Source organism: Phyllostomus hastatus, unplaced genomic scaffold, assembly GCF_019186645.2.
Source record: "Phyllostomus hastatus isolate PE091 unplaced genomic scaffold, TTU_PhHast_1.1 phas_scaffold_216, whole genome shotgun sequence".
NCBI lineage: Eukaryota > Metazoa > Chordata > Mammalia > Chiroptera > Phyllostomidae > Phyllostomus > Phyllostomus hastatus.
In genome coordinates, this window is record NW_025334018.1 from 477,040 (window position 1) to 502,344 (window position 25,305).

Genomic DNA, 25,305 nt, shown 5'->3' on the forward strand with positions numbered 1-25,305 from the left:
ATAACTCTTGTCCCTCATTTGTAATATCAGAAACAAATTTGTTTCTCTGTGGGTTTTTTTCAAAGGTTTATATGAAAGCCATATTATCAGGGCCTCTCTTCTCCAAATCTATCCCTACACTGCCATGGGCATGCTGACCATGCTAGCAAATCCTAAATTCCTATCTAGAGTGTTACTTACTTTCCTGAACTCATATACCATTTTGGTGAGACAAAATTTTTTTCATTCAATGATTCACTAAACACATGTGTTAGTTTGCAATTTCTGATCTTAGGAAACTCAAAGGTGAATGAGGAAGTAAGAAAAGAAAACAAATAATGATAATTTTTTTTAACTGTTGTTCAAATGTTGCCAGTTTCACCCCCCCCCCCCATCACTGCCTCCCACCCTTAAACCCACCCCCTTTGGCTTTGTCCATGTGTCCTTCATACATGTTCCTTGATGGCCCCCACCCATGTAATTATAAATTTAATAGGTGATATATGTACATCAAGGCAGGAGCAATTAATATCCCCTAATGATAACCAAGAAAATCTTCTTAGAGGAAGTGACAAGAGTTGACTTGCATTTTCCTTGTAGGCATTTCATAGGTATACAAGAGGTGAGAAATTGTCCAGGCTGATAGAACAGCTCTAGAAACTTCAAATAATTTGGAAGGACTGGAGGACAGACACATAGAGAAAAGTCAGGCCATGGAGGGTCATGCTGAGTTTGAAGGTTTTTGCTAGGCTGGTGTTTCTTAACTTTTTGGCCTTTGTTAGTGTTACCTGTAATTTCAAAATAGTTTGTAAAATATACAGTCATTTATGATGTTGCATATGCATAAAAAATTGCACATTACCTCAGTTCCTCTTGCAGGAAAGTCTCGTAACCCCTCTCAAATCCCTGCTACAGGTAATGAGTAGACATGGAGGATTCATGAGAGATAAGGCAGATTCTAGACACTTATGCATTCAACATTATTCCAGTCATTTTCTAGGACTTTTTTTCCCTTAAGGGTCAAATTTTTATTTTCTTGTCCTGTATCCATGTTTTTTTCCCTTGTGTTTCTCTCTCTCTTTCTTTCTATTAAGTATATTTTATTGATTATGCTACTACAGTTGTCCCATTTTATTCCCTTCATTCCTCACTGCCTGGTTCCCCCATTCCCTCCAGAAATCCCCCCCTTAGTTCACGTCCATGGATTATACATTTAAGTCTTTGGCTTCTCCATTTCCTATGCTATTAACATTCCCCTATTTTGTAACTATCAGTTATGCTTCTTTTTCCCTGTACCTTTTCTCCCCATTCTCCCCCTTCCTCTCCCTGCTGATAACCCTCCATGTGATCTCCGTTTCTGTGAATCTGTTCCTATTCTAGTTGTTTGCTTAGTTTGTTTTTGTTTTTTTAGGTTCAGTTTTTGATAGTTGTGAGTTTGTTGTCATTTTACTATTCATAGTTTTGATCTTCTTTTTCTTAGATAAGTTCCATTTACATTTCATATAATAAGGGCTTAGCGATGATGAACTCTTTTAGCTTCACCTTGTCTGGGAAGCCATTTATCTGCCCTTCAATTATAAATGATAGCTTTGATGGATAGAGCAATCTTAGATGTAGATCTTTGCTTTATGTCACTTTGAATACTTCTTGTTGGTCCCCTCTTACCTTCAGGGTTTCTTTTGAGAATCAACTGATAGCCTTATGGGAATTCCTTTGTAGGTAACTCTCTCTTCTCTTCTCTAGCTCCTATAAGATTCTCTCTTTATCGTTTTAACTATCATGTATCTTGGTGTGACCCTCTTTATGTCTAACTTGTTTGGGACTCTCTGAGCTTCCTGGACTTGTATGTCTATTTCCTTTGCCAAACTGGGAAAGTTTTCTTTCATTATTTTTTCAAGTTAAGTTTTCAATTTCTTGTTCTTCCACTTCTTCTGGCACCCCTATTGTTTGGAAGTTAGTATGTTTAAAGTTGTCCCAGAGTTTCCTAGGCCTCTCCTCATTTTTTAAAAAAATTTTTTGGTTTTTCTTTCTATCCCAGGTGAATGTTTCTTTCTTTCTTTTGTTTCAAATCATGACTTCCTTCCTTTCACTGTTGGTTCCCTATATATTTTTCTTTACTTCACTTTGTATAAGCTTCACTTCTTCCTTCTATACTCAATCATTTCTGTAAGTATTCGGATCACCAATATTTTCAATTCTGCATCTGATCGGCTGACTATCTCTGCATCACTGAGTTCTTTTTCTGGAGTTTTAATCTGTTCTTTCATTTGGGCCATATTTCTTTGTCTCCCCAATTTAGCAGCCTCCCCTGTGTTTCTTTGTATTAGGTAGCGCTGCTTTGACTCCCCATATTGATGCACCTGTTATGCTGTAAGGGGCAGAGACTTAGGTATTTGCCAGGGCTAGGCAACCTGCTTTGCTGCTTTGTGGTGCTGTCGGTGGGGGAGGGGTCAGAGAGGGAACAATGCCACTTGCTCGGCTCTTGCCCTGTTTCCAGTCACCTCCCTCACTTCTCATTAGCAACGGGTGCCCTTTTAGCTGCTGCCCTGGTGCTGATTCCCTGAGTGGGTGTGTTTGTGTACATTCTAGGACCCAGTGGGCACTTAAATAGACTCTTCTGAGAGACTGGCAGTTTCTTCCACTGCCCCAACCCCCACTGGCTTTTATAAGCAGTTGGTTTTGAGGCTTTATTTTTCCAGTGCTGGAACCCTGGGCTGCACTGTCTGGCCTGGGACAGGGATCGCTTGTTCCCCATGGTTTCTGCTGTTTTTATCCATTGCATGTGAATGTGGGACCACCTGTTCTGCTGGCAGCCACCTTTACCACTGCAGCCTCAGCATGCTACACCATGTCCTCTCTACTCTGGCTCTCCATCTCTGCCCTTCCTACTCACCTGGATGAATGATTCTTCTCTAAATCCTTGGTTGTTGGACTTATATACAGTTTGATTTTCTGGCAGTTGTGGTTATTTTCTGTTAATGATTGGTTGTTATCCTTCTTATGGTTGTGCGAGGAGGCAAAGCATGTCTACCTACATCTCCATCTTGGCTGGAAGTATAGCATATTTTCTTATACTACAGAATGTGGTGGAACGTCAAAAGTTCTTTTCTAGATTTCCTCAAAGGTAAGTGTCAGAATGTTACCTAGGCTGCATCAAATTCATATGCCCAAGTGAGATCTCAAATGAATAAATAAGTATTGTGGGAATAATAAGAGCATTTGGGGGATGGAACAGCCAGGGCAGAAGTTCTTCTGTCTGGCCCCTGATATCACGGTCCTGAGAGTCAGGTGATAACTTCAGTGTTTTTTTTTTTTCTAGTTTAGTACTGCAGTATTTCTGTGGTGTTCTCTTCACTACATACCATTTAAACTTGATGTCTCTGCTTTCCTAGAAATTTTATAAACTACCTAAAACCCAGTAATAAATCACTTTATGCTTTACATTAGTTATATTTGAACTAGTTATATTCTGTTTTCTGCTTTAAGAATCCTGATATAGCAGAAAAGTGAAATGAATAGGGGTTATACATATAAATAAACTAGAGAACTCACCTGCAATAAATATATATATATCTTATAAATATAAAAATACTTATTGCAGGTGAGTTCTCTATTTTATTTTAGTCAGATTTGTATATATATTTCTGAAGTAGTTCTATAAGGATTTGTTAGACAAGAGATTTTTGTTTATTGTTTTTAGCACAGAAATTCGGAGTCTGTGCATGACCTATTTTAACATTTAAAATAAACTTTCTTGTGTGAGGAGAGATACTTTTTCCTAGAAAGATTTCCTATTTTTACTCATTTTGAGTGTTTCATGTCACTGCTCTTTCCCAAAATAAACTCCCATCTATGGCCATACCACATTGAACACACCCAATTTCATCTGATCTCAAATCTAAGCAGGGTTGGGCCTCATTAGTACTTGAATGGTAGACCAAAATACATATACTCCTTAAAGACAATCTTTTAAAAAAATATTTTGTTTATTTTTTTAGACGGGGGGAGGGAGGGAGAAAGAGGGGGAGAAAAACATCAATGTGTGTTTGCCTCTTGTGCGCCCCCCCCCCGACTAGGGACCTGGCCTGCAACCCAGGCAGTGTGCCTGGAATTGAACCAGCGACCCTTTGGTTTGTAGGCCAGCACTTAATCCATTAAGCCATACCAGCCAGGGCTAAAGATAATCTTTATTGTCACTTTAGCAGTGACCATTTGCCTTTTGGCACAGACCCCTTTCTGAGTCTGATAAAAGCTTATGGACAACCTACCTCCAAATACACATACAAATGTATTCCCATAACCTGCCTATACTACCAAGAGATTTAGGTTAAGGACACCTTTGTGCACTCCTTACTCCCTTAAAGTTCATTCACTAACCTAAGGTCTAAAATTTCTGCTCTGAAAGATATGTTTCAAAATCAGAATTTAACACACCCTAGGATGAAGGGAAAATTTGGTTCATAACCCAAAAATTTTTAGAGACATAATTTGCTCTATTTTCCTCAATCAGAAATTTTTAAAAGTTATTTTTTTCAGTATCAGAAAATTATAAACAACCCATTCCCTCTCCTTATCAAATATATACTCACCATGTTTTGGGCTAAGAATGGGAAATGGGTCTCCTAGTTTCCAGAAGAAATACATAAAGGTCAACCATAAGAGACAGGAAAAAAGCAGTCGCTGTTTATGCACTAAGAAAGAGGAAACAAGGTTGTAAAGTTAAATAGATACATGCTAAAGAGCCTACTCTACTTAAAAGATACTGAATCGTGCTAATTAATGTTTGGCTGGCTTGTTCTCTTGGCAAATCAGCAATGGAACACTATAAAATTTTTAGAGAAAGCATCTTTACTGCCATACGAAAAATTGGCTGAAATGAAGATGTCGGGTGAATTGAGGGAAATGATCTAATATAAACAGAAATCAAATTATGGCAGGACAAATAACCTAATCACTCATTCAATATTAATTTTGTGCCAACCTTTTAAAAATGCTGTGTATGAGGTGGCCCCAAAGAACAGCTACTGAAAGTAATATAGAAACCTTTACCTTTTCATATGCCAACACGAAAGGGTAAAATACTCACGCAGTCGGATGTTGCTCACAATAAAATAGCCAATGTAAAAAGGCACCATAAAAACCAGGATCAGCAGAATTATGCACAGGTTCATTTTCCAGTGAAAATAACGGGAGCTGAAATAGATGTCAAAGGCTATCACTAAGAGGGGAAGAACATAGGAACTTGAATTCTCTTTAGTCTTCCAAAAGATCTCTTGCTCTTTGCACTTAGTGGATATATCCCATGTAATTAGTCAACTAGGCTGTTACTATCTGCTCTTTCATAGAGAATAAAAAACAAAGTTCCAGAAGGTATACATAATCATACATAAAAATTTCACTTATTAAAATGAGATCATTAGTGCTCTACTTATATTCAAAGGCAATTTATAATAATATAAATCAACATATACTATTATAGGTAAATGACTATTTTTTCACTTACCACTGGGAGTCTTATTCCAAATGAGAATTAAAAAATAATAAATGTTAATAGTAATATGTACTAAAAGACTCAGAAATATGTATTTCTTTTATACCCACAATATAATTAAACATTTGATTTGCATGACTTTCTTACTGCATCTAAATTATATTTATTGATATTTTAGGATTTTTATAACAATTTTACTGATATAATTCACCATTTAAAGTGTATAATTCAATGGTTTTTAGTATATTTATAGAGGTGTGTGACCATCACAATTATTTTTAAACCTTTTCATCACTCCACAAGGAAATCTTGTACCCATTAGCAGTCACTTCCCTTTCCTTCCAACTTCCCCAGCCCCAAGAAACTTTCTGCCCATATCGATTTGCCTATTCTTTTTTTTAAAAAAGATTTTATTTATTTATTTATTTTTTAGAGAGGGAAGGGAAGAAGAAAGAGAGAGAGAAACATCAATGTGTGGTTGCTGGGAGCCGTGGCCTGAAACCCAGGCATGTGCCCTGACTGGGAATCGAACTTGCGACACTTTAGTTCGCAGCCCACGCTCAATCCACTGAGCAATGCCAGCCAGGGCTGATTTGCCTATTCTTAACATTTAAGACAAATGGAATCATGTAATATTTGTGATATTTTATGACTGGCTTCTTTCATTTTGCATATTTTTTTGAGGTTTGTCCATACTGTAGCATCTATCAATACTTCATTACTTTTTATGGCTGGATACTTTTCTTTTTTTCTATTTTATTTATTTTTAAAAGATTTTATTTATTTATTTTTAGAGAGGGGGAGGGCAAAAGAAGGAAAGAAACATCAATGTGTGAGAGATACATTGACTAGTTGCCTCTTGCACATGCCTAGCTGGGGACCTGGCCCTGCAACTCAGGCATGTGCCCTGACTGGGAATAGAACTAGGAAGTTTTTGATTCACAGGCTGGTGCTCAATCCACTAAGCCACACCAGTCAGGGCTCTAGCTGGATAATTTTCATTCCATTGTATAGATATACCACATTTTGTTTATCCATTCATTAGCTGATGGACGTTTGAGTTCTATTTTTTAGCTGTTATGAAAAGTGATGCTGTGAACATCTGTGTACAAGTTTTTGTGTGAACATGTTTCTATTTTTATTAAATATCTAGGAGTGGAATTGCTAGATCATATGAAAACTATTTAATTTTTTAAGAACTGCCACTGTTTTCTACAGTGGCTGCACCATTTTATATTCTCCCTGGCAGTGTATGAGGGTTCCAATTTCTCCACAGCTTTGTCAACACTTTTTATTGTCTTTTTGATTATAGTCATCCTAGTGGATGTCAAATGGTATTACACTGTGGTTTTGATTAGCATTTCTCTGATTTGATGACTAATGATGTTGAGTATCTTTTCATGTGCTTATTGTCCATTTTATTTGGAAAAATATCTATTCAAATCCTTTTCCCATTTTTCAATTGGGTTATTTGCCTTTTTATTACTAAGTTGTAAGAATTTTTTATATATCCTAGACAGAAGTCTTTCACCAGACATGTGACTTACAAAAATTCATTCTTGGGATACCTGTTCACTTTCTTTTAAAAAATTTTTTTTATTGTTGTTCAATTACAGTTGTCTCCATTTTCCCCCATTACATTCCCCTGCCTGACACATTCCCCCGCTTCTCACTTTCAATCCCTCACCCCCCGTTGTCTTTATCCATGGGTCCTTTATACATGTTCACTTTCTTGATGGTGTTCTTTGTATTTATTAATCTTAAATTTATTTATATTTAGGCCTTGTTTCAAAAAAAAAAAAGATTAGGTGGTTCAAAAAAAAAGGTTAGGTGGTTAAGTGGCTTATGAGGCTACATAAAAGATGACATAAACTATAAGGAAATATAAAAGAAAGGAAACACTGCCTTAAAGTGGAGTGGCTACTGCAAACAGAAAGCCAGAATATACTTCTAACAGTTGATAGTTTTGGGAACCCTTTGACTTTGGAGGATTTAAATTTCCCATTCTATAAACAAGTATTTCTGGTGTGGTGATGGCAGGGGTAGAGGGGGTGGTGTGAGGGGGAAAGAAGTATAAGGGGGATAAATGGTAATAAAAAAGTACAATAAAAAACACTCTTAAAAAAGGACAAGCATTTCTGACCATCTCTCTCTAAAGAATAACCTAGACTACTTTGTTTTTATTCTGGGTTATTGAGTGTTATAGTCAAACATAAACCAAATTTGGGGAAAAGGAACCAATAATGTCAAAAATCTGTGGATAGCTTCCCACTCTGGGCAAGGAAGAGAGAGCTACGGGAATCTTGTCAGAGCTGCTGGGACTGAGCAAGTATTTGGGACTCTGTGCTTATGGGGAGAGATATCTTTGTAAGAGGCTTTCCTAAGCCTTGGAACAAATCCACATAGATGTTTAGGATATTGATGGAACCAATGTCTGGTTATCTAGGAGCCTGCATTTTAGCCTCTCCTCACCTCTCACCTAACTGAGTAATCTGAACCCCCTTTCCTCCAAAGAACTCTGATCTATAACCTCAGAAAACAGTCCACAAAATTGGATCATCCTTAGCCATCTATCTTGTTTGTAACCTTTGTAAATTTCTGTATTTTCTATCGTATATATCATAAAAAGTTATTGTGTACAGTTTCTATTAAGTGTTAAAATGTCATGAATATATTTTTTAAAAAGAAAGGAAAAAAGCAATACCAAAGATAGGTAAACTATCAGGCCAGGCATAATGACTGTTATGAAAATGCACACCATAGCCCTGGCTGGTGTGGCTCAATGGACTGAGCGCTGGCTCACAAACCAAGGGGTAACTGGTTCGATTCCCAGTCAGGGCACACGCCTGGGTTGTGGGCCAGGTACCTGGTAGGAGGCACGTGAACAGGCAACTACACAAAGATGTTTCTCTCCCTCTCTTTCTTTCACCCTTTCCCTCTATCTAAAAATAAATATATAAAATATTTAAAAATAAATTTTTTTAAAAGAAAATGCATACCACAGAGTTTTAGACACTTGCTATGGATAGGCTATAAATTTAGATTTAAATTTATTAAAGGTTAATCTGAAATAGAAAATTTCATCTATTAGAGAAATCAGTGTCTATAAAAAGAAATAAGTGCTTAAAGGAAGTATAATTATTACTGATTTTATTATTACTGAATTATGAAAATCAAAATGAAATTTCTCCAAGCATTTCATAAAGAACAAAATGTCAGGGCAATTAACAATTTCATCAAGAGCATCCTTTCAAGAAAAACATCAATGAGCTTCAAGAGAACTGTTTCTTACTGCTTCCCCTTTAGTAGAGATGGCAGGAATCATAAAACAAAGAGCTGTTCAGTAAAGGCTACCCTACAGATAGCCAGCACCATTTAGTCTAGATATACTGAGAGCCTTTTGCTCATCCAAATTAACCCACTTTAAAGCATCCACAGAAACAAGAAAGCTGCACATCCTTCAGGCAATCATACTCAGTATTTTAGCTGTGAAAGAAGGAGGCAGTGAGTTTGAAAGGACAAGTGTAATCTACATTGCTAACTAAAAGCAAACCACATAATTTAACTATCTTTTGAGCTAAGGGTAGAGTGACATTCTCTTAAGAAAATTAAGGATCCTAACAGGATTATATATTTGAATCGGAGGCCATACTTCTGCTCAATGATGAATTAAAAAAATACTCTTAGTCAGGGTGAAGATTCTTCTTTGAAAACTAGTATTGTGACTTCCGGCCAAGATGGAGGCATAAAGGACAGACATACTGTGCCTCCTCGCACAACCAAGATAGGGACAACAACAATTTAGAAACGGAATAACAACCAGAGCTGACAGAAAACTGAACTGTATGGCGGTCGGACAACCAAGGAGTTCAAATAGACATGTTCATCCAGACCGATAGGAGGGGCAGAGTCAGGCAGCGGGGCGCGGGGCGCAGTGCAGAGAGCAGAGAGCATTGGGACTGGGCACGTAAAGCATCTGGGGAGTGCAAGACCGCAGCAGGAGGACCATGGGCGCACCAAGTGGCAGCTGGTAGACCCAGCGATTTGGCAATTGTGAAGCAAGGCACTCCATGCAACCCAGAATCCCAGTGCTGGGACAAAGAGCCTTAGGGAACTGATTGAAAACACCTGTGGGGGTTGAGGCGCAGGGAGAGACTCCCAGCCTCACAGGACAGGTCTCTGGAAAGTCCCACAGGGTACACAAGCCCACCTACACAGGAAGTGGCACCAGAGGGGCCCAGTTTGCTCTGGGGAAGCGGTGGAAGGGACTGAGGTCCGACGGAGAGCCCAGCAAGCGCCAGGGTTCCCTCTCGACCCCGCCCCCACATACAGCATTACAATCCAGTAACTGAGGTGCCCCTCCCTGGTGAATACCTAAGGCTCCACCCCTCATACATAACAGGTGCGACCAGACCAAAGAAAAAAAAAGATAGCTCAAACAGAAGAACAAATGAAAGCCCCACAACCAGTACTTTTAAGTGACTCAGAGATAGCCAACCTATCAGATGCACAGTTCAAAGCACTGGTGATCAGGATGCTCACAGATTGGTTGATTTTGGTTACAAATTAGATGAAAAAATTAAGGCTACAATAAGTGAAATGAAGGAAAACGTACAGGGAACCAATAGTGATGGAATAAAAGCTGCGTCTCACACCAATGGAGTGGACCAGTGGGAAGAAAAAAAACATACAATCAGAAAAGAATGAAGAAACAAGAATTCAAAAAATGAGGAGAGGCTTAGGAATCTCCAGGACATCTTTAAACATTCCAACATCTGAATTATAGGGGTACCAGAAGGAGAAGAGGTAGAGCAACAAGTGGAAAAGTTATTTGAACAAATAGTAAAGAACTTCCCCATTCTGGCAAAGGATATAGACTTCCTGGAAGTCCAGGAGCTTAGAGAGTCCCAAAGAAGTTGGACCCAAGAAGGAACACACCAAGGCACATCATAATTACATTAGCCAAGATAAAAATGAAGGAGAGAATCCTAGAAGCAGCAAGGGATAAGGAGACAGTAACCTACAAAGGAGTTCCCATCAGACTGTCAGCTGATTTCTCAAAAGAGACCTTGCAGGCAAGAAGGGGCTGCAAAGAAGTATTCTAAGTCATGAAAGGCAAGGACCTACATCCAAGATTACTCTATCCAGCAAAACTTTCATTTAGAATGGAAGGGCAGATAAAGTGCTTCTCAGATAAGGTCAAGTTAAAGGAGTTCATCATCACCAAGCCCTTATTATGTGAAATGTTAAAGGGACTTATCTAAGAAAAAGAAGGTAAAAAAAATGTATAGTAAAATGACAGCAAACTCACAATCAGTAACAACCACACCTAAAACAAAAAACAAAAACAACCTAAGCAAACAACTAGAACAGGAACAGAACCATGGAAATGGAGATCACATGGAGGGGTAGCAACAGGGGAGTGGGAAGAGAGAGGGGGAAAAGGTACAGAGAATAAGTAGCATAGATGGTAGGTAGAAAACAGACAAGAGGAGGGCAAGAATAGTATGGGAAATGTAGAAGCTAAAGAACTTATGACACATGGACATGACTAAAGGGGGGAATGTGGGTGGGAGAGAGTATGCAGGGTGGAGGGGAATGAAGAGGGGAAATGGGACAACTGTAATAGCATAATCAATAAAATATACTAAAAAAGAAAAAAAAAGAAACTAGTATTGTTAGGAACAGACATATAGATCAATGGAACAGAATAGAGAGCCCAGAAGTAAACCCATGTCTCTATGGTCAATTCATGTTCAACAAAGGGGCCAGAACCATAAAATGAAGTAAAAATAGCCTATTCAACAAATGGTGTGGGGAGATCTGCACAGCTACATGCAAAAAAGGAAACTTGACCACCAACTTATATCATACACAAAAATACACTCAAGATGGATAAAAGACTTAAATATAAGTCGCAACACCATAAAAGTCCTAGAGGAGAACATAGGAAAATCTCAGACATTCCATGCAGCAGTATTTTCACCAATATGTCCCCTAGAGCAAGGAACATAAAAGAAAGAATAAACAAATGGGATTTCATCAAAATAAAAAGCTTCTGTACATCTAAAGAAAACTTCAGCAAAATGAAAAGGGAATCAACCATATGGGTTCCCATATATTTATAGTTGCCAATGATACCTCAGATAAGGGCTTGATCTCCAAAATACATAAAGAACTCACACAACTCCACAACAGGAGGACAAGCAATCCAATTAAAAAATGGGCAAAGGATCTGAACAGACACTTCTCTAAGGAGGACATACACAGGGTCCAGAGGCATATGAAAGGATGCTGAGCACCAATAGCCATCAGAGGGATGCAAATTAAAACCACAATGAGATACCACTTCACATGGGTCAGAATGGCCATCATAAACAAATCAACACACAATAAATGCTGGTGAGGTTGTGTAGAAAAGGGAACCCTAGTACACTGTTGGTAGGAATGCAGACTGGTGCAGCCACTGTGGAAAAACAGTATGTAATTTCCTCAGAAAACTGAAAATGTAACTGCTTTTTGACCCAGCAATTCCAATGCTGGGATTATACCCTAAGAATCCTGAAATACCAATTCAAAAAAATCTATGTACCCCAATATTCATAGTAGCACAATTTACAATAGCCAAGTGTTAGAAACAACCTAAGTGTCCATCAGTAAATGAGTGGATCAAAAAACTATGGTACATTTACACAATGGAATACTATGCAGCAGAAAGAAAGAAGGATCTCCTACCCTTTTAGACAGCAGGATGGAACTGGAGAGCATTATACTAAGTGAAATAAGCCAGGCAGTAAAAGAAAAATACCATATTATCTCACCTATAAGTGGAACCTAATCAACAAAACAAACAAGCAGACAAAATATAACCAGACACGAGTAAGAAACAAACTGCCAGTAGCCAGAGAGAAGGAGGGAAGGAGTTAATGAGGGAACGAAAGGGAAGAGTATTAAAGGAACATGTATAAAGGACCCATGGACAAAGCTAAAGGGGCAGAGGTTTGAGGTTTTGAGGTGGGGGTGGATGGGGTGGGGGAGAGTGGTGGGAGGAAGATGGAGACAACCATACTTGAATAACAATAAAACAAAATGGAAAAAAAACACATCTTAGAGTCTGAATGTTGTCAATGCATAGATAGAATACACAATCAAGGCCCATATTTCTGTTACATAGTAGGGCTATGATGTTACTTGTGTTCAGCCTTCAAAAAAGCCCTTAACTTTGAGGAATTCTGACCTTTTTAGGTAGAGATTATTCAATCAGCAGAACTATGTGGAGGGTCATTACTGGAAGTCATTCAGACAGTAGATTGAGAAAGTAAAACTTCTAGGAGTGAATCTTAGGTAGGACCTAGGGTCTTAGATACTCAATTTTAATTAGTATTTCAGAGCTAATGGTCAGACATTTTTTTCCTGCTTTTTCACAATCTTTGTCAAACTCGTTACTAGGTAACTGGGACCCATATTTGGTGCTATTATTATAGTACTGAAACTCAACTAATCACATGGTAAAGTTTTTCAGCTATGGGATCCAAGAAAGTCTTTTATTGCAAAGAAAGTTACACAGGTCTCTTTAAGAGGAGAGGTAATTAGTACCCTTACTCACCTGCTATTCAATACTCCTAAGATTTCAAAGATGATGAGCTCAAACATGGTGCAAGAAAATGCAAAAGTCACAGAGAAGATCACCTGTACAACATACTGACGCACCTGTTAAAAGCCAAAGAGAGACCAATAGTCATTTTCTTATTTCAAATACTGAATTGATGATATTCTGATAATAAGTCAGAAAACTTATTTTGAAGAAATTCCCAAGCCATTGGAAAGAAGGCCATAAAAGTCACTTGCTTGGAGCTAAAGAGATAAATTATAATAGTAAGAGGGATGCAGACTGGTGCAGTCACTGTGGAAAATGTTATGGAGTTTCTACAAAAAATTAAAAATGGAACTTTCTTTTGACAGAGTGGCAGAGATCCCACTTCTTGGAATATATCCGAAGAAACCTGCAACACTAACTTGAAAGAATATATGTACCCCATGTTCAGCAGCACTATTTACAATAACCAAGATTTGGAAGCAGCCCAAATATGAATAACCCAGTCATCTACTGATGAGCAGTTGAGTAGTTTAAAAAATGTGATACATTTACATGATGGAATACTACTCAGCTATAAAAAGAAGGAAATATTACCTTTTGTGACAGCATGGATGGACCTACAGGGTATTATGCTAAGTAATAAGTCAGTCAGAGAAAGACCAACACCATACCATTTCACTTATATGTGGAATCCAATGAACAAAACAAACAAACAAACAAGAAACAGATTAATAGATACAGAGAACAGACTGACAGCTGTCAGAGAGGAGAGGGGTTGAGGGGCTGGGTGAAACAGGTAAAGGAATTAAGCATAACAAAACAAAAAAACCCAAACACACACATATATTCATTCTCTCTCTCTCTCTCTCTCTCTCTCTCTCTCTCTCTCTCTCTCTCTCTCTCTCTCTCTCTCTCTCTCTCTCTCAACAATCCCTGATAGATACAGACAATAGTATGGTGATTACCAGAGGGAAAGGGAGTTGAGAGTATGTAGAAGAGGGTAAAGAAGGGATAAATGGTGATGGAAGGTGTAGAGTAATCAGAGTCAGTCAGGCTCCCTCACCCATATGTCTGGGCAACTAAGATAAGCAGAAATCTCATACCCTTGAAAATGGGCCCCATAAGTAGTGCTCCCATAACCTTGAGTGGGCCTGCATGTGCAGAGTCACATTATACAATATTTTGGCTCCTTGCCAGCTTTGTGTGCACTTAATATATATGGGAGTTGGGACTCCCTGCTGGTGTGACATGCAGCTTGTGGTGTGCATGGATTGCCCCACCCTTGAATAAAGGTATGTCAGGCATTCCCACAGCTCCGTGAAGTTTCTTCCACCTGTTGGAGTTTTGAGAACCTGTCCAGCCTTAAACTGTTGCAACACAATTGGTGCCCTTGGCAGGATTAGTTGCAGTATGGAGGAGCTGTCGACCCCCTTGAAGAGTGGTCTGGAAGGGTGGCTGGTCACCGGTATGTGGTATCTGGTGGTGAGTCTCCACCTGGTAGTGTGGGCTTTCACCCCAGAACTGGCCTGATGTTAGTGGCACAGAAGGCCCTGCAGCTCATAGGGGAGACCCTAGAGAAGCTGAGAGCTTGGGTGGCCATGGGCTGGGTGTTTCTTTCAGCTTTGTGAGCTGAGACAGAAACTGCACTTTGCATGACAGTGAAGTTCTGAGAGCTCCTTGAGGGAGCAGAAGCCTGGGTCTGTTCCCTGGAGGAAGACCTCTGAACAGCAGAGCCACAATATCTCCCTCCCCAATTGTAGTGAATGATTTGGAAGAAGAGGAGGGGAACTGCTGCTTCCGTACCCCTTCCTTTCTCCCACCCCATGAAGACATGGAACACAGTTGCAGAGAGAACTGAGTCAGAGGACTGTGGCGCAGGTTGGGTGCTCTGGCATTGGTGGCACTGGTGCCTGGAAAGCTCTGCTCATAGTGTGCTGAGCAGAGCAGAAGGTAGTTGTGGAGGTGGCCAGAGGAAAAGCAGCAGCAGTTGGGAGGTACGGGGTCTTGAACTCTCTCTGTTTGATAGTTAAACAATGACCCAGTGGTTCTGAATGATGAATGATGTTTCCTGAGGCCCTAAAAGAAGGTGGCGGTGAAGAAAAAACCTGGGGGTGCGCCCTGAGAAGTTGGTCCTGTGTGTCTGGAAGACCATATGGCTGTGTTAATCTCCTGAGAAAAGGGAAGAAATATCCTTTGGACATTTTAATGGGGGAGGGCCAAAGAACCCATCTACAGGGGACGGATGAAGGTGAAGGTGGTGCAGCTTTCTCTGAGTGTCGGGTGTTTGCCGCCCTCCTCCCTGTGAGTAAACTATTTAGGAGCCCTGACCTCCTGAGTATATCCTGGGCCCCTTCCTGGGACCTGTTGAAGATCTTTGCGGGGATATGCTGACTATCCCCCAGTTCAGTTGCCATCCTCATGAAGGGTTATGGCAGTTAAGCAGACACAATCTGGTTAGACACTGGAGTAGGTCAGAGTAGCAGTGGACAGAACTGTAAGCTGTGTGGCTCATGGCTGTCAATGAAGCACCACCCGTGACTATTTGCACAGATAGTTGGGAGGTGTACCAGGGACTGACCTTAAGGATCTCTACATGGCATGCAAATAAATGGATGGTTATGTGCAGGCCATTACAGGGGCAGGCCTTATGGCAAGACCTATGGGAATTAGGCTACCAGGAGCAAATCATTGTATATCATGTGACTGGGCATGCACCCCTTTCTTCCCCTGGGAATGATGAGGCTGATACGCTAGCCAAGGTGTGATGGCTGGAAATGGTGCCTGTCAGCCCATCAGGAAGAGAAGTGGCCCAGTGGCTAAACCATTGCCTCTTAAATGCTAGACAGAAGACCATGTGGTCTATTAATAAAAAACTTGAGGGTTACCTGTCACCTTAGCAGAGGTATAGGAAGCTTGTGAGACTTGTGCTGTCTGCTCATAAGAGCATCCCCAAAAGCCTGTGGAACTACAGGGCAGGTTGATGTAAATGGGCCCCTACTTAGTTCAGAGGGGTATAAATATGCAGTCACATGTGTGGACATGACTACTGGACTTTTAGCGGCTTACCCTGCATGGCACCTGGATCAGAAAGCAGTAATCACTGCTTTGGAGTGTTTATGCATTGGTTATAGGCGATCCTTGGTCATTGAAAATGATCAGAGGATACATTTTACTGGGGTCTTGGTATAACAATGGGCCTGAGACCTGCAGATTGACTGGAAGTTCCATGTAGCTTATCACCCCCAAGCTGTTGGAATGACTGAAAGGTACAATGGTCTCTTAAAGCAGGGCCTGCGAGCCATGGCTGCCACCCCTACGCTGGGGGGCTGGAAGCAATGCTTATGGACTGTCCTCTAGACTCTGAGGAGTCTGAGCAGGGGCCCAGCTCTGGTGGAAGCCTTACTTCACTGGACTGCTGCTCTAATTCAGCTGTAGGTGCAGACTTAGGATGCCTTGCTGAAACCAGGCATTGGAGAACAAGGAAATGTTCTCTTGTCTGCAACTTAAGAGCCTGAAGCAATGGCAGACAGTCACTTGGATGTGGCTATAGGGAATAAAAGCCCCCACATGTGTCTGGCAGCTCTTGTTGCTCCTTGGAAACAAGGGGTGGGGAGAAGCTTGCAAATAGTGGCCTGGGTAATTGGGTACTCGTGCCCAGGAAGGCCCCGTCTGTTAACCACTGTCTTACCGGCTGACCAGAAACTTGATTGTATATTGCCTGGAGGTTGTGATTTGTCACTGGTGATGACTATAACCGCTTTCCTTTTCACCCTTAGGGTACAAAGTAATACCTTAGTGGACTAGGTATATATCTATGCCTCAGTGGCTAACCAATCAGTGTGTTGGGTTTGCAATGAAATCCCCTGAGCACCTCTGCCGGGCTCCCATAGCACATCTCTCCAGCTTCTGTTTCAAATTCGAATTCGTTACAGAAACAGTGGAACAGTGCACATTCCTTGTGGAATGTGACCTGGACCAGCATCTGAGCTGTGGCAAAGCAACGGTATGTCCTGCCCCGGCCAAGGAGTGGCTTGGGTTGGCTCACGGCTGGGACTGTGGGGTTGGCTGGGCCAGCCTGTCTTCTGTGTTGAGAACCTCAAAGGACAAGCCCAAGTGGGCTGGACTCCAAGGTCTGGGTCAGACTTGGACTTTAAAGCATGCCTGGGAGGCATGGACTGATGCATGGGCTGCAGTTCCCACTGGGGTCCTCTGGGTGTGTGGCTCACATGGGTGGCCTTATTTGCCCAGGGAATTGGACCAGCCACTGTTCCTAGGGGTGACCTTGTTGCCTGTGTTCTGGCTGTGTGCTGCTGCGACTTGTACTGTTCCTACAGCAGCTGGGTGCAGCGCTCTGCCTTCCTCACCAAGGGACCTTCACAGGAGGCACCCTGGTGTAGATTGTACGGTAAAGAACACTGAAGAGGTGGATTGTAGGGTAAACGGAGTTAGTCAGGCTCCCTCACCCAGATGTGTGGGCAACTAAGATAAGCAGCATTCTCATAGCCTTGAGAATGGGCCTGATAAGAAGTATTCTCATAGCTTTGGGTGGGCCCACATGTGCAGAATACAATATTTTGGCTCCCTGTCAGCTTTGTGTATGTGTAGTATATAAGGGAGTTAGGACTCCCTGCTGGCACAACATGTGGCTTGTGATGTGTGTGGATTGCCCCACCCTTGAGTAAAGGCATGTCAGACATCCTAAGAGCTCCATGAATTTTCTTCTGTCTGCTGGAATCTCATGTGAACCTGTCCAGCCTTAAACAGTCGCAACACAGAAGGACACTTGACTTGGGGTGGTGAACACACAATACAATATACAGATGATGTGTTATAGAACTGTACACTTGAAACCTATAAAATCTTATTAACCAATGTAACCCAACAAATTTAGTAAAGATAAAATCAAAATTAAAAAGAAAGTAGTGCTTCTGAATCATGGGTCACTATTACTATCATCCTCTTGTGGATGGAGAATTTAAGGCACAAGATAACAAGATAGTAAAGTGACAGGGTCATAAGTAGCACTTAGAATTCCTGATGCACAGTGACAATAAAAATGACAGATTTATGTGTATATAGGTTAGAACTAAAAGAGTTTCTTCAGTACTCTGCAGATCTTGGACTAGTTCTGTCTGGAACCTCCCTGGGAGGTCTTATATTATTGAGTTGAACAGAAGCTCTAGAATCCTGGGCTCTTTCTGGCAACAGCCCAATCTCACTAAGGAGGATTGATGTAGCACATCCTAGAAATGACCCCAAAGTAGTCTAAACCATTGACTTTTACTAAATAAGGATGATTAAATAGGAAAAGCCCAGTCCGGGATGGCATTTTTCTGAATTCAATGCTTAAGTTAAGAACCAGACCAGCTTTAGGAGTTTGGTATTAATTTAAGATGTAAGATTGGTCATTATAAATCAAAATGAACAGAAACATTTAGGAGACATTAAATTCTCTCTCAAAGAATAACTATTTGCTATTGGTGTGCATAGTGATGTAACTATGCATGACAGTTTTTGTTCCTGGCTTCTTGGCTATATACATGACTTGCTTTAAAAAAAAAAAATCAGCTAAGCCTAATAGTATTCTCCAAGAATTATATAGGATTTGTTTTGATAAAAGCTTCCTATCTTGGAAGTGACCTTTCTTCAAAGGAGGTATTCTTTTTGCCCCATTTTAAAATGATTCAAATTCATACAGTATTAGTATCATCAGAATGATCTCTTCTTACCTCATAGTCCTTAAACAGTTGGTGCATGAAGAAAAGCCACCCAAATCCAAAGAAAAGGACCTGAAGGAGAAAGAAGATATAAAGTCAATATACATAATCTTTTGATTAATGTCATATACAGAATATTTTATGATAAAAGATCTGCTAATTAGATAGTTCATTTCAGACATTAAAGATGAGGTCAATTCATATAAGGCCTGTTTATTAAAGTCCTCAACACTGGGAGTAGATATTGAAACACTCTTCAATTTTTGAAATTATCCATATTTTAGAACATGTTTTAAGTTAGACAAAAATTAAAGGTTTTCCCTGTAATCTTAATTATAATCATTTTATGAGCCAGAGAAGCTAGCAAATAAAAAAGAAGTCAGTCAAACTTGCTTTCTTATAGATGATCCCTCCTTGCAAGTATTTAAAAGCAAAACAAAACAAAACAACTTCATGGAAAAGAAGTTAAGATTTAAAAAAAGGAAAGCAGTAGAAAGTGTGGTATTTATGTGTTTTCCTTCATGGGGCTTTCTTAGCTTCTCTACCATCCTGCCTAATCCATGTAGAGTGGTTTCCATATCAGTGTAAAACCAGGAGATTGCATGATACCACTTTGTTGGTTTTGGTTCAAACTGGCATCAGAGATGGTAGGCTCATGACAGCTCTGTTCAGTGTTCTAAAGCTTGTTTGTTTTTACTAGTAAATAGGACCTTCTTTATATACACATATAACCATGCTGGCACAACTCTCTTTTCTTTTTCTTTTCTTTTTAAAGATTTAATTAATTTATTTTTAGAGAGAGGGGAAGGGAGAGAGAAAGAGAGGGAGAGAAACATCAATGTTGGTTGCCTCTCACGTGCCCCCTACTGGGGACCTGGCCCACAACCCAGACATGTGCCCTGACTGGGAATCCAAATGGCAACCCGTTGCTCGGCAGTCCGGCACTCAGTCCAATGAGCCACACCAGCCAGGAGAACTCATGTTATCTTACATTGGCTAGGAACATTATTGAAGAATAAAAATCTTTATGCCTTTCTTGAGGAGCAAGTGTAAACTCTTGAGAACATTTTAGCACAGACTCTTCTTCCTCCTGCTGGGTCCCTCCTATCCACAAAACTCTTATTTTCAGTCACACGGATCTGCCTTTGGTTTTCTTTACACAACATTGTTTCATATCAAGACCTTTGCAGATGTTGTCCTCTAACAGGAACTTCTGTCCAGTCCCCTCCCTACTTATCCTCCTGTTCTTAACATACCTCTGGTAGGCCTTCTCTGACTTCCCAAATAAGGATTAGTCACCCTTTTTATACAATCCCCATTCTACCTTTATTTCCTTTATCAAAGCACTTCCACACATTTTTAATGTCTAATTTAAATACATATATTTTAATTCAATACCCTTTTATGATAAAAACTCCCAACAAAACATCAAAATACCAAAGTAAAAAGTTTTTGCACAGTGAAGGCAATATCAACAAATGAAAAAACAAACTACTGAATGGGATACTTGCTAACAATACAGCCAACAAAGGGTTAATATCCAAACGATATAAAGAACTCATACAATTTAATACCAAAAAACCCAAACAATCCAAATAAAAAAATGGGCAAAGGACTTGAATAGACATTTCTCCCAAGGTAACATACAGATGGCTAACAGACATATGAAAAGATGCTCAATGACACTAATCATCAGAGAAATACAAATTAAAACCACAAGGAGATATCATCTCACACCTGTCAGAATGGCTATTATTAATAAACAACAAGTGCTGGTGAGGATATGGGGAAAGTTGGTGGGACTGTAAATTGATGCAGCCACTATGGAAAACAGTATGGAGATTCCTCAAAAAGTTAAAAATAGAGCTGCCATATAACCCAGCAATTTCACTTCTTGGCATTTACCCAAAGAAAACAAAAACCTTAATTCTAAAAGATACATGCACCTCTACATTTGTTGCAGCATTACTAGTAATAAACAAAATATGAAAGTAACCTAGGTATCCACTGATAGATAAATGGATAAAGAAAACACGTCATACACATACACAATGGAATATTATTTGGCAATAAAAAGAATAAAATCTTGCCATTTGCAACAACATAGATAAACCTAGAGGGTATTACGCTAAGTAAAAAAAGTCAGTCTTCCGGCCAAGTGGAGGCATAGGTGGATGCACCGAACCTCCACGCACAACCAAGATTAGAACAACAACAATTTAGAGGCAAAATAACACCCAGAACTGACAGAGAATTTATCTGAATGGAAGTCGGACAGCCAAGAAGTTGAAGTAGACCCGTTCATCCAGACCGGTAGGAGGGGCAGAGAGGAGAAGCCGGGCGTGGGTCGAGGAGAGGAGAACAGGGAGAATTGGGCGCATAAGGCAACCAGGCGCGTGTAAGGCATCTGGGGCACGAAAGATCGCAACGGGTGGACCCTGAGTATGCAAGCGGCAGTTGGCGGACCCAGTGAGGTGGCGATTGTGGACCAGAGCAGAGCGCGCAACCCAGGATTCCAGAGAAGGGACTGAGATCCCACGGAAAACAGAGCTACCGCCATTGTTCCCTCTTGACCCCGCCTTCACATACAACTTCACAATCTAGCGACTGGCGTGCCCAGCCCTGGTGAACACCTAAGGCTCTGCCTCTGCCCGTAACAGGAGTGACCAGACAAAGAAAAAAAAAAAAAAGAGAGAGAGAGAGAGAGAGATGTCTCGAACAGAAGAACAGATCAATGCCCCAGGTCTCATCATTTAAAGTGACCAAGAGATAGCTAATCAATCAGATGCACAGTTCAAAACACTGGTGAACAGGAAGCTCACAGAACTGGTTGATTTTGGGCGCAAATTAGATGAAAAAATGCAGGTTACCATAAAAGAGATGAAGGAAAATACATGGAGAACCAATAGTGATGGGAAGGAAACTGGGACTCAAAACAATAGAGTGGACCAGAAGGAAGAAAAAAACAACCAAACAGGAAAGAATGGAGAAATAAAAATTCAAAAAAAATGAGGAGAAGCTTAGGAAACTCTAGGACATCTTTAAACATGCCAACATCCGAATTATAGGGATACCAGAAGGGGAAGAGGTAGAGCAACAAGTGGAAAACTTATCTGAACAAATAATAAAGGGGAACTTCCCCATTCTGGCAAAGGAAACAGACTTCCAGGAAATCCAGGAAGCTTAGAGAGTCCCAAAGAAGTTGGACCCAAGAAGAAACACACCAAGTCACATCATAATTACATTAGCCAAGGTAAAAATCCTAGAAGCAGCAAGGGATAAGGAGACAGTAACCTACAAAGGAGTTCCCATCAGACTGTCAGCTGACTTCTCAAAAGAGACCTTGCAGGCAAGAAGGGGCTGCAAAGAAGTATTCCAAGTCATGAAAGGCAAGGACCTACATCCAAGATTACTCTATCCAGCAAAACTTTCATTTAGAATGGAAGGGCAGATAAAGTGCTTCTCAGATAAGGTCAAGTTAAAGGAGTTCATCATCACCAAGCCCTTATTATGTGAAATGTTAAAGGGACTTATCTAAGAAAAAGAAGATAAAAAAAATGTATAGTAAAATGACAGCAAACTCACAATCAGTAACAACCACACCTAAAACAAAAACAAAAACAACCTAAGCAAACAACTAGAACAGGAACAGAACCATGGAAATGGAGATCACATGGAGGGGTAGCAACAGGGGAGTGGGAAGAGAGAGGGGGAAAAGGTACAGAGAATAAGTAGCATAGATGGTAGGTAGAAAACAGACAAGAGGAGGGCAAGAATAGTATGGGAAATGTTGAAGCTAAAGAACTTATAAGTACGACACATGGACATGACTAAAGGGGGGGATGTGGGTGGGAGAGGGTGTACAGGGTGGAGGGGAGTGAAGAGGGGAAATGGAACAACTGTAATAGCATAATCAATAAAATATATTAAAAAAAGAAACAAAAAAAGTCAGACAGAAAGGCAAATACCATATAATTTCACTTACACATGGGATCTAAACAAAACAAAACAAACAAAACACAACAGAAACAGACCTAATAGATACACAGAACAAAGTAATGGTTGCTAAAGGGGAGGAAAGAAGGGTGATGGGAGAAATAAACAAAAAACCAAAAAACCAAATACTTATTTATGATAAACTGTGTAAGTTAAATAAAAAAAGAAGAAAAAAATAAATGTGCCAGCCACACAGTAAGTACAGAATAAATGTTGCTGTTAATATTCTTGCTTTTGCTCAGGAACACTGAGGTACAAAGTCTAAATAGGGCAAAGTGGAGTAGAAAAAAAAAGAAATTATAGGAAATTTCAGCCAAGTACAAAATGACTAGGAAAAAAGACTAGGGGCAAGGGTTAAATATTTTTAAATGCAGAGCCACATCTTAAATAGCTTTAAGAAATACGCAAAAGCCCTGACAATTTAGAAATAATATAACTAATACATGCCTGAATGAATAGAGGGGAAAAGAAGATATAAAGTAGCTTAAATGTACTGAACACTTTTAACCCTCACCCGAGTCATTTTTTTTTATTGTTTTGAGAGAGTGAGAGAGAGAGAGAAAAAGAGAGAGAGAGAGAGAGAGAGAGAGAGAGAGAGAGAGAGAGAGAGAGAGAGAGAGACAGGCAGGCACTGATGTGAGAGAGAAACATCAATTGCTTGCCTTCTTGTGTGTACCCTGATCAGGCATCAAACCCACAACCTGGGTACATCCCCTGACTGGGAATTGAAGCTGCGACTTTTTGGTCTATGGGAAGACATCCCAACCAACTGAATTACACCAGTCAAGGCCTGATTAACTTATGTTTTATAACCTGAGTCCAACAGGTATTAAAACTGATGTCAATTAATAGATGTAAAAGGACATTTAAATGTATAAAGTTATGGTGTAAAGGATATTTAAACAGAAATACTAGAACTGAAAGTCATAAAAAAAAAAGTTAGTGATAGAGGAGAGTAACTGACAAGGGAGGTGGAAAGAGGTAGAAGCATACTAACTTCTATTGCAAATAGTAAAAAATATGTACATACATACACACATAGTTTTTGTAGATATCAGATTCTAAGTTATATGAGGACAAGGATCTAGTTTGTCTTGCTAATCTTTGTATCCTCAGTACCCAGCATGATTCCTAGTGCATAGCAGGCTCTCCATAAATGTTTGTTAAATGAATAAATGGCCCACATGTAGAAGTTGATTTGTTCTTCAGCTTCTTACAACCTTAATGTTTTTTATAATAATTTATATGTGCTGTGCTAGGAGCTGGGGATGCAAAGATGAGTAAGATAGTCATCACCCTCAAGGAGCTCAGAGTACAGTGATAAAAACACTAAAAATTTTTTTAATATAATGTGGGACATGCAATGAACAAAATATGCAGTTGATATTATAAAAGAATATGAAAAAGGGAGACCAAACCAAGCTGTAGTGGGTTAGAACAGATTTTCTGGAGAAAATAATACTTTAGGTTGAAGGAAGTTTTAATTTGGGTTTAAAACCTGATATATGCAAATTTGGGGATTATATGCATTTTTCCAGAGAGAGGTTCTAGGGTATTCATCAAACACTAAAAGGTTTCCATCACTCCTAAAATATTAAAATAACATTCTGTTAAAGGATGAAAAAGGATTAGGCAGGTAAAAAAACAGGTGGTGGAGGTAGGAGGACAGGGCTTTCTTTCTAGAGAGCAAAGAGCATGATTAAAGGCACAGAGTTCTTAATAGTATGGTATATACTGGGAACTACACATGGTTTGGTACTGCTGGAAGGTAAAATTCAAAGACAGAAGTGGTTAAAAATGAAGTTAGAGAGGAGGATCAGAGGACCAATGACTGAGAGTCCTGAAGGCCACCCTAAGAAATCTGTAATCATTTAAATGGGAAAAGACATGGCTGGGTTTGTTTTATATGGAGCACCAGGGTGGCTACCTGGGAAATGCATTTGAAAGAAACAACATTGTAGAAAGAGAAACATTATAGGAATTTGCTGCATTAGCCCAGATGAGATGATAAAGGCCTGAATTTAGACATTGATGGAAAGAAGGCAACAGATTAAAGTAGTGCTTAGAAGGTAAAATCAGCAAGGAGAAATCAAGGATGAATGAGGCACCCAATTTATACAAAGAATATTGGAGAAAGAAAAAGTTTGGGAATGGGGGTGGGGGATGGGAAGATGATGAGTTTACTTTTAGAAATGCTAAGTGCTCCAAGGGCCATCCAACTCAACACAAAATACTGTGAAGGTACAGCCGAGATACACCTAATAGTTGAAACCATCAAAGTTTGTGAAATTATCCAGGAATAGTATGTAGCGTGAGAAGAGCAATATGCTAAGAAGAAAACACTAGAGGATAGGAGTAGAAAGAGACCAGGAAGGAGAAAGAGAAGGAATGGTCCAACAAATAATAGACACTAGGAGAGTGTGGTATCCTAAAACCAAGGGAATAGACTAGAGCACAGGTGGCAAACACAAAGCTCGTGGGCTGAATCAGGCCCTCCACCTGTTTTATCCAGCTGGGCACCTTAT

At 39.9% G+C, this 25,305-nt stretch overlaps 1 protein-coding gene across 4 annotated transcripts in view; it reads right to left on the reverse strand.

Annotated features, from left to right (window-relative positions):
* The window catches only part of LOC123804855 (Golgi pH regulator), a 62,892-nt gene that overhangs the window by 25,084 nt on the left and 12,503 nt on the right, over positions 1-25,305 (reverse strand). For all 4 annotated transcript variants that reach the window (XM_045817355.1, XM_045817353.1, XM_045817354.1 and 1 more), the window contains exons 2-5: positions 18,797-18,856; positions 13,077-13,180; positions 5,066-5,172; positions 4,569-4,670 (exon numbers count right to left, since the gene is read on the reverse strand). In XM_045817355.1, the coding sequence (XP_045673311.1) occupies positions 4,569-4,670; positions 5,066-5,172; positions 13,077-13,180; positions 18,797-18,856 (373 nt within the window). The remainder of the gene's footprint in view (positions 1-4,568; positions 4,671-5,065; positions 5,173-13,076; positions 13,181-18,796; positions 18,857-25,305) is intronic.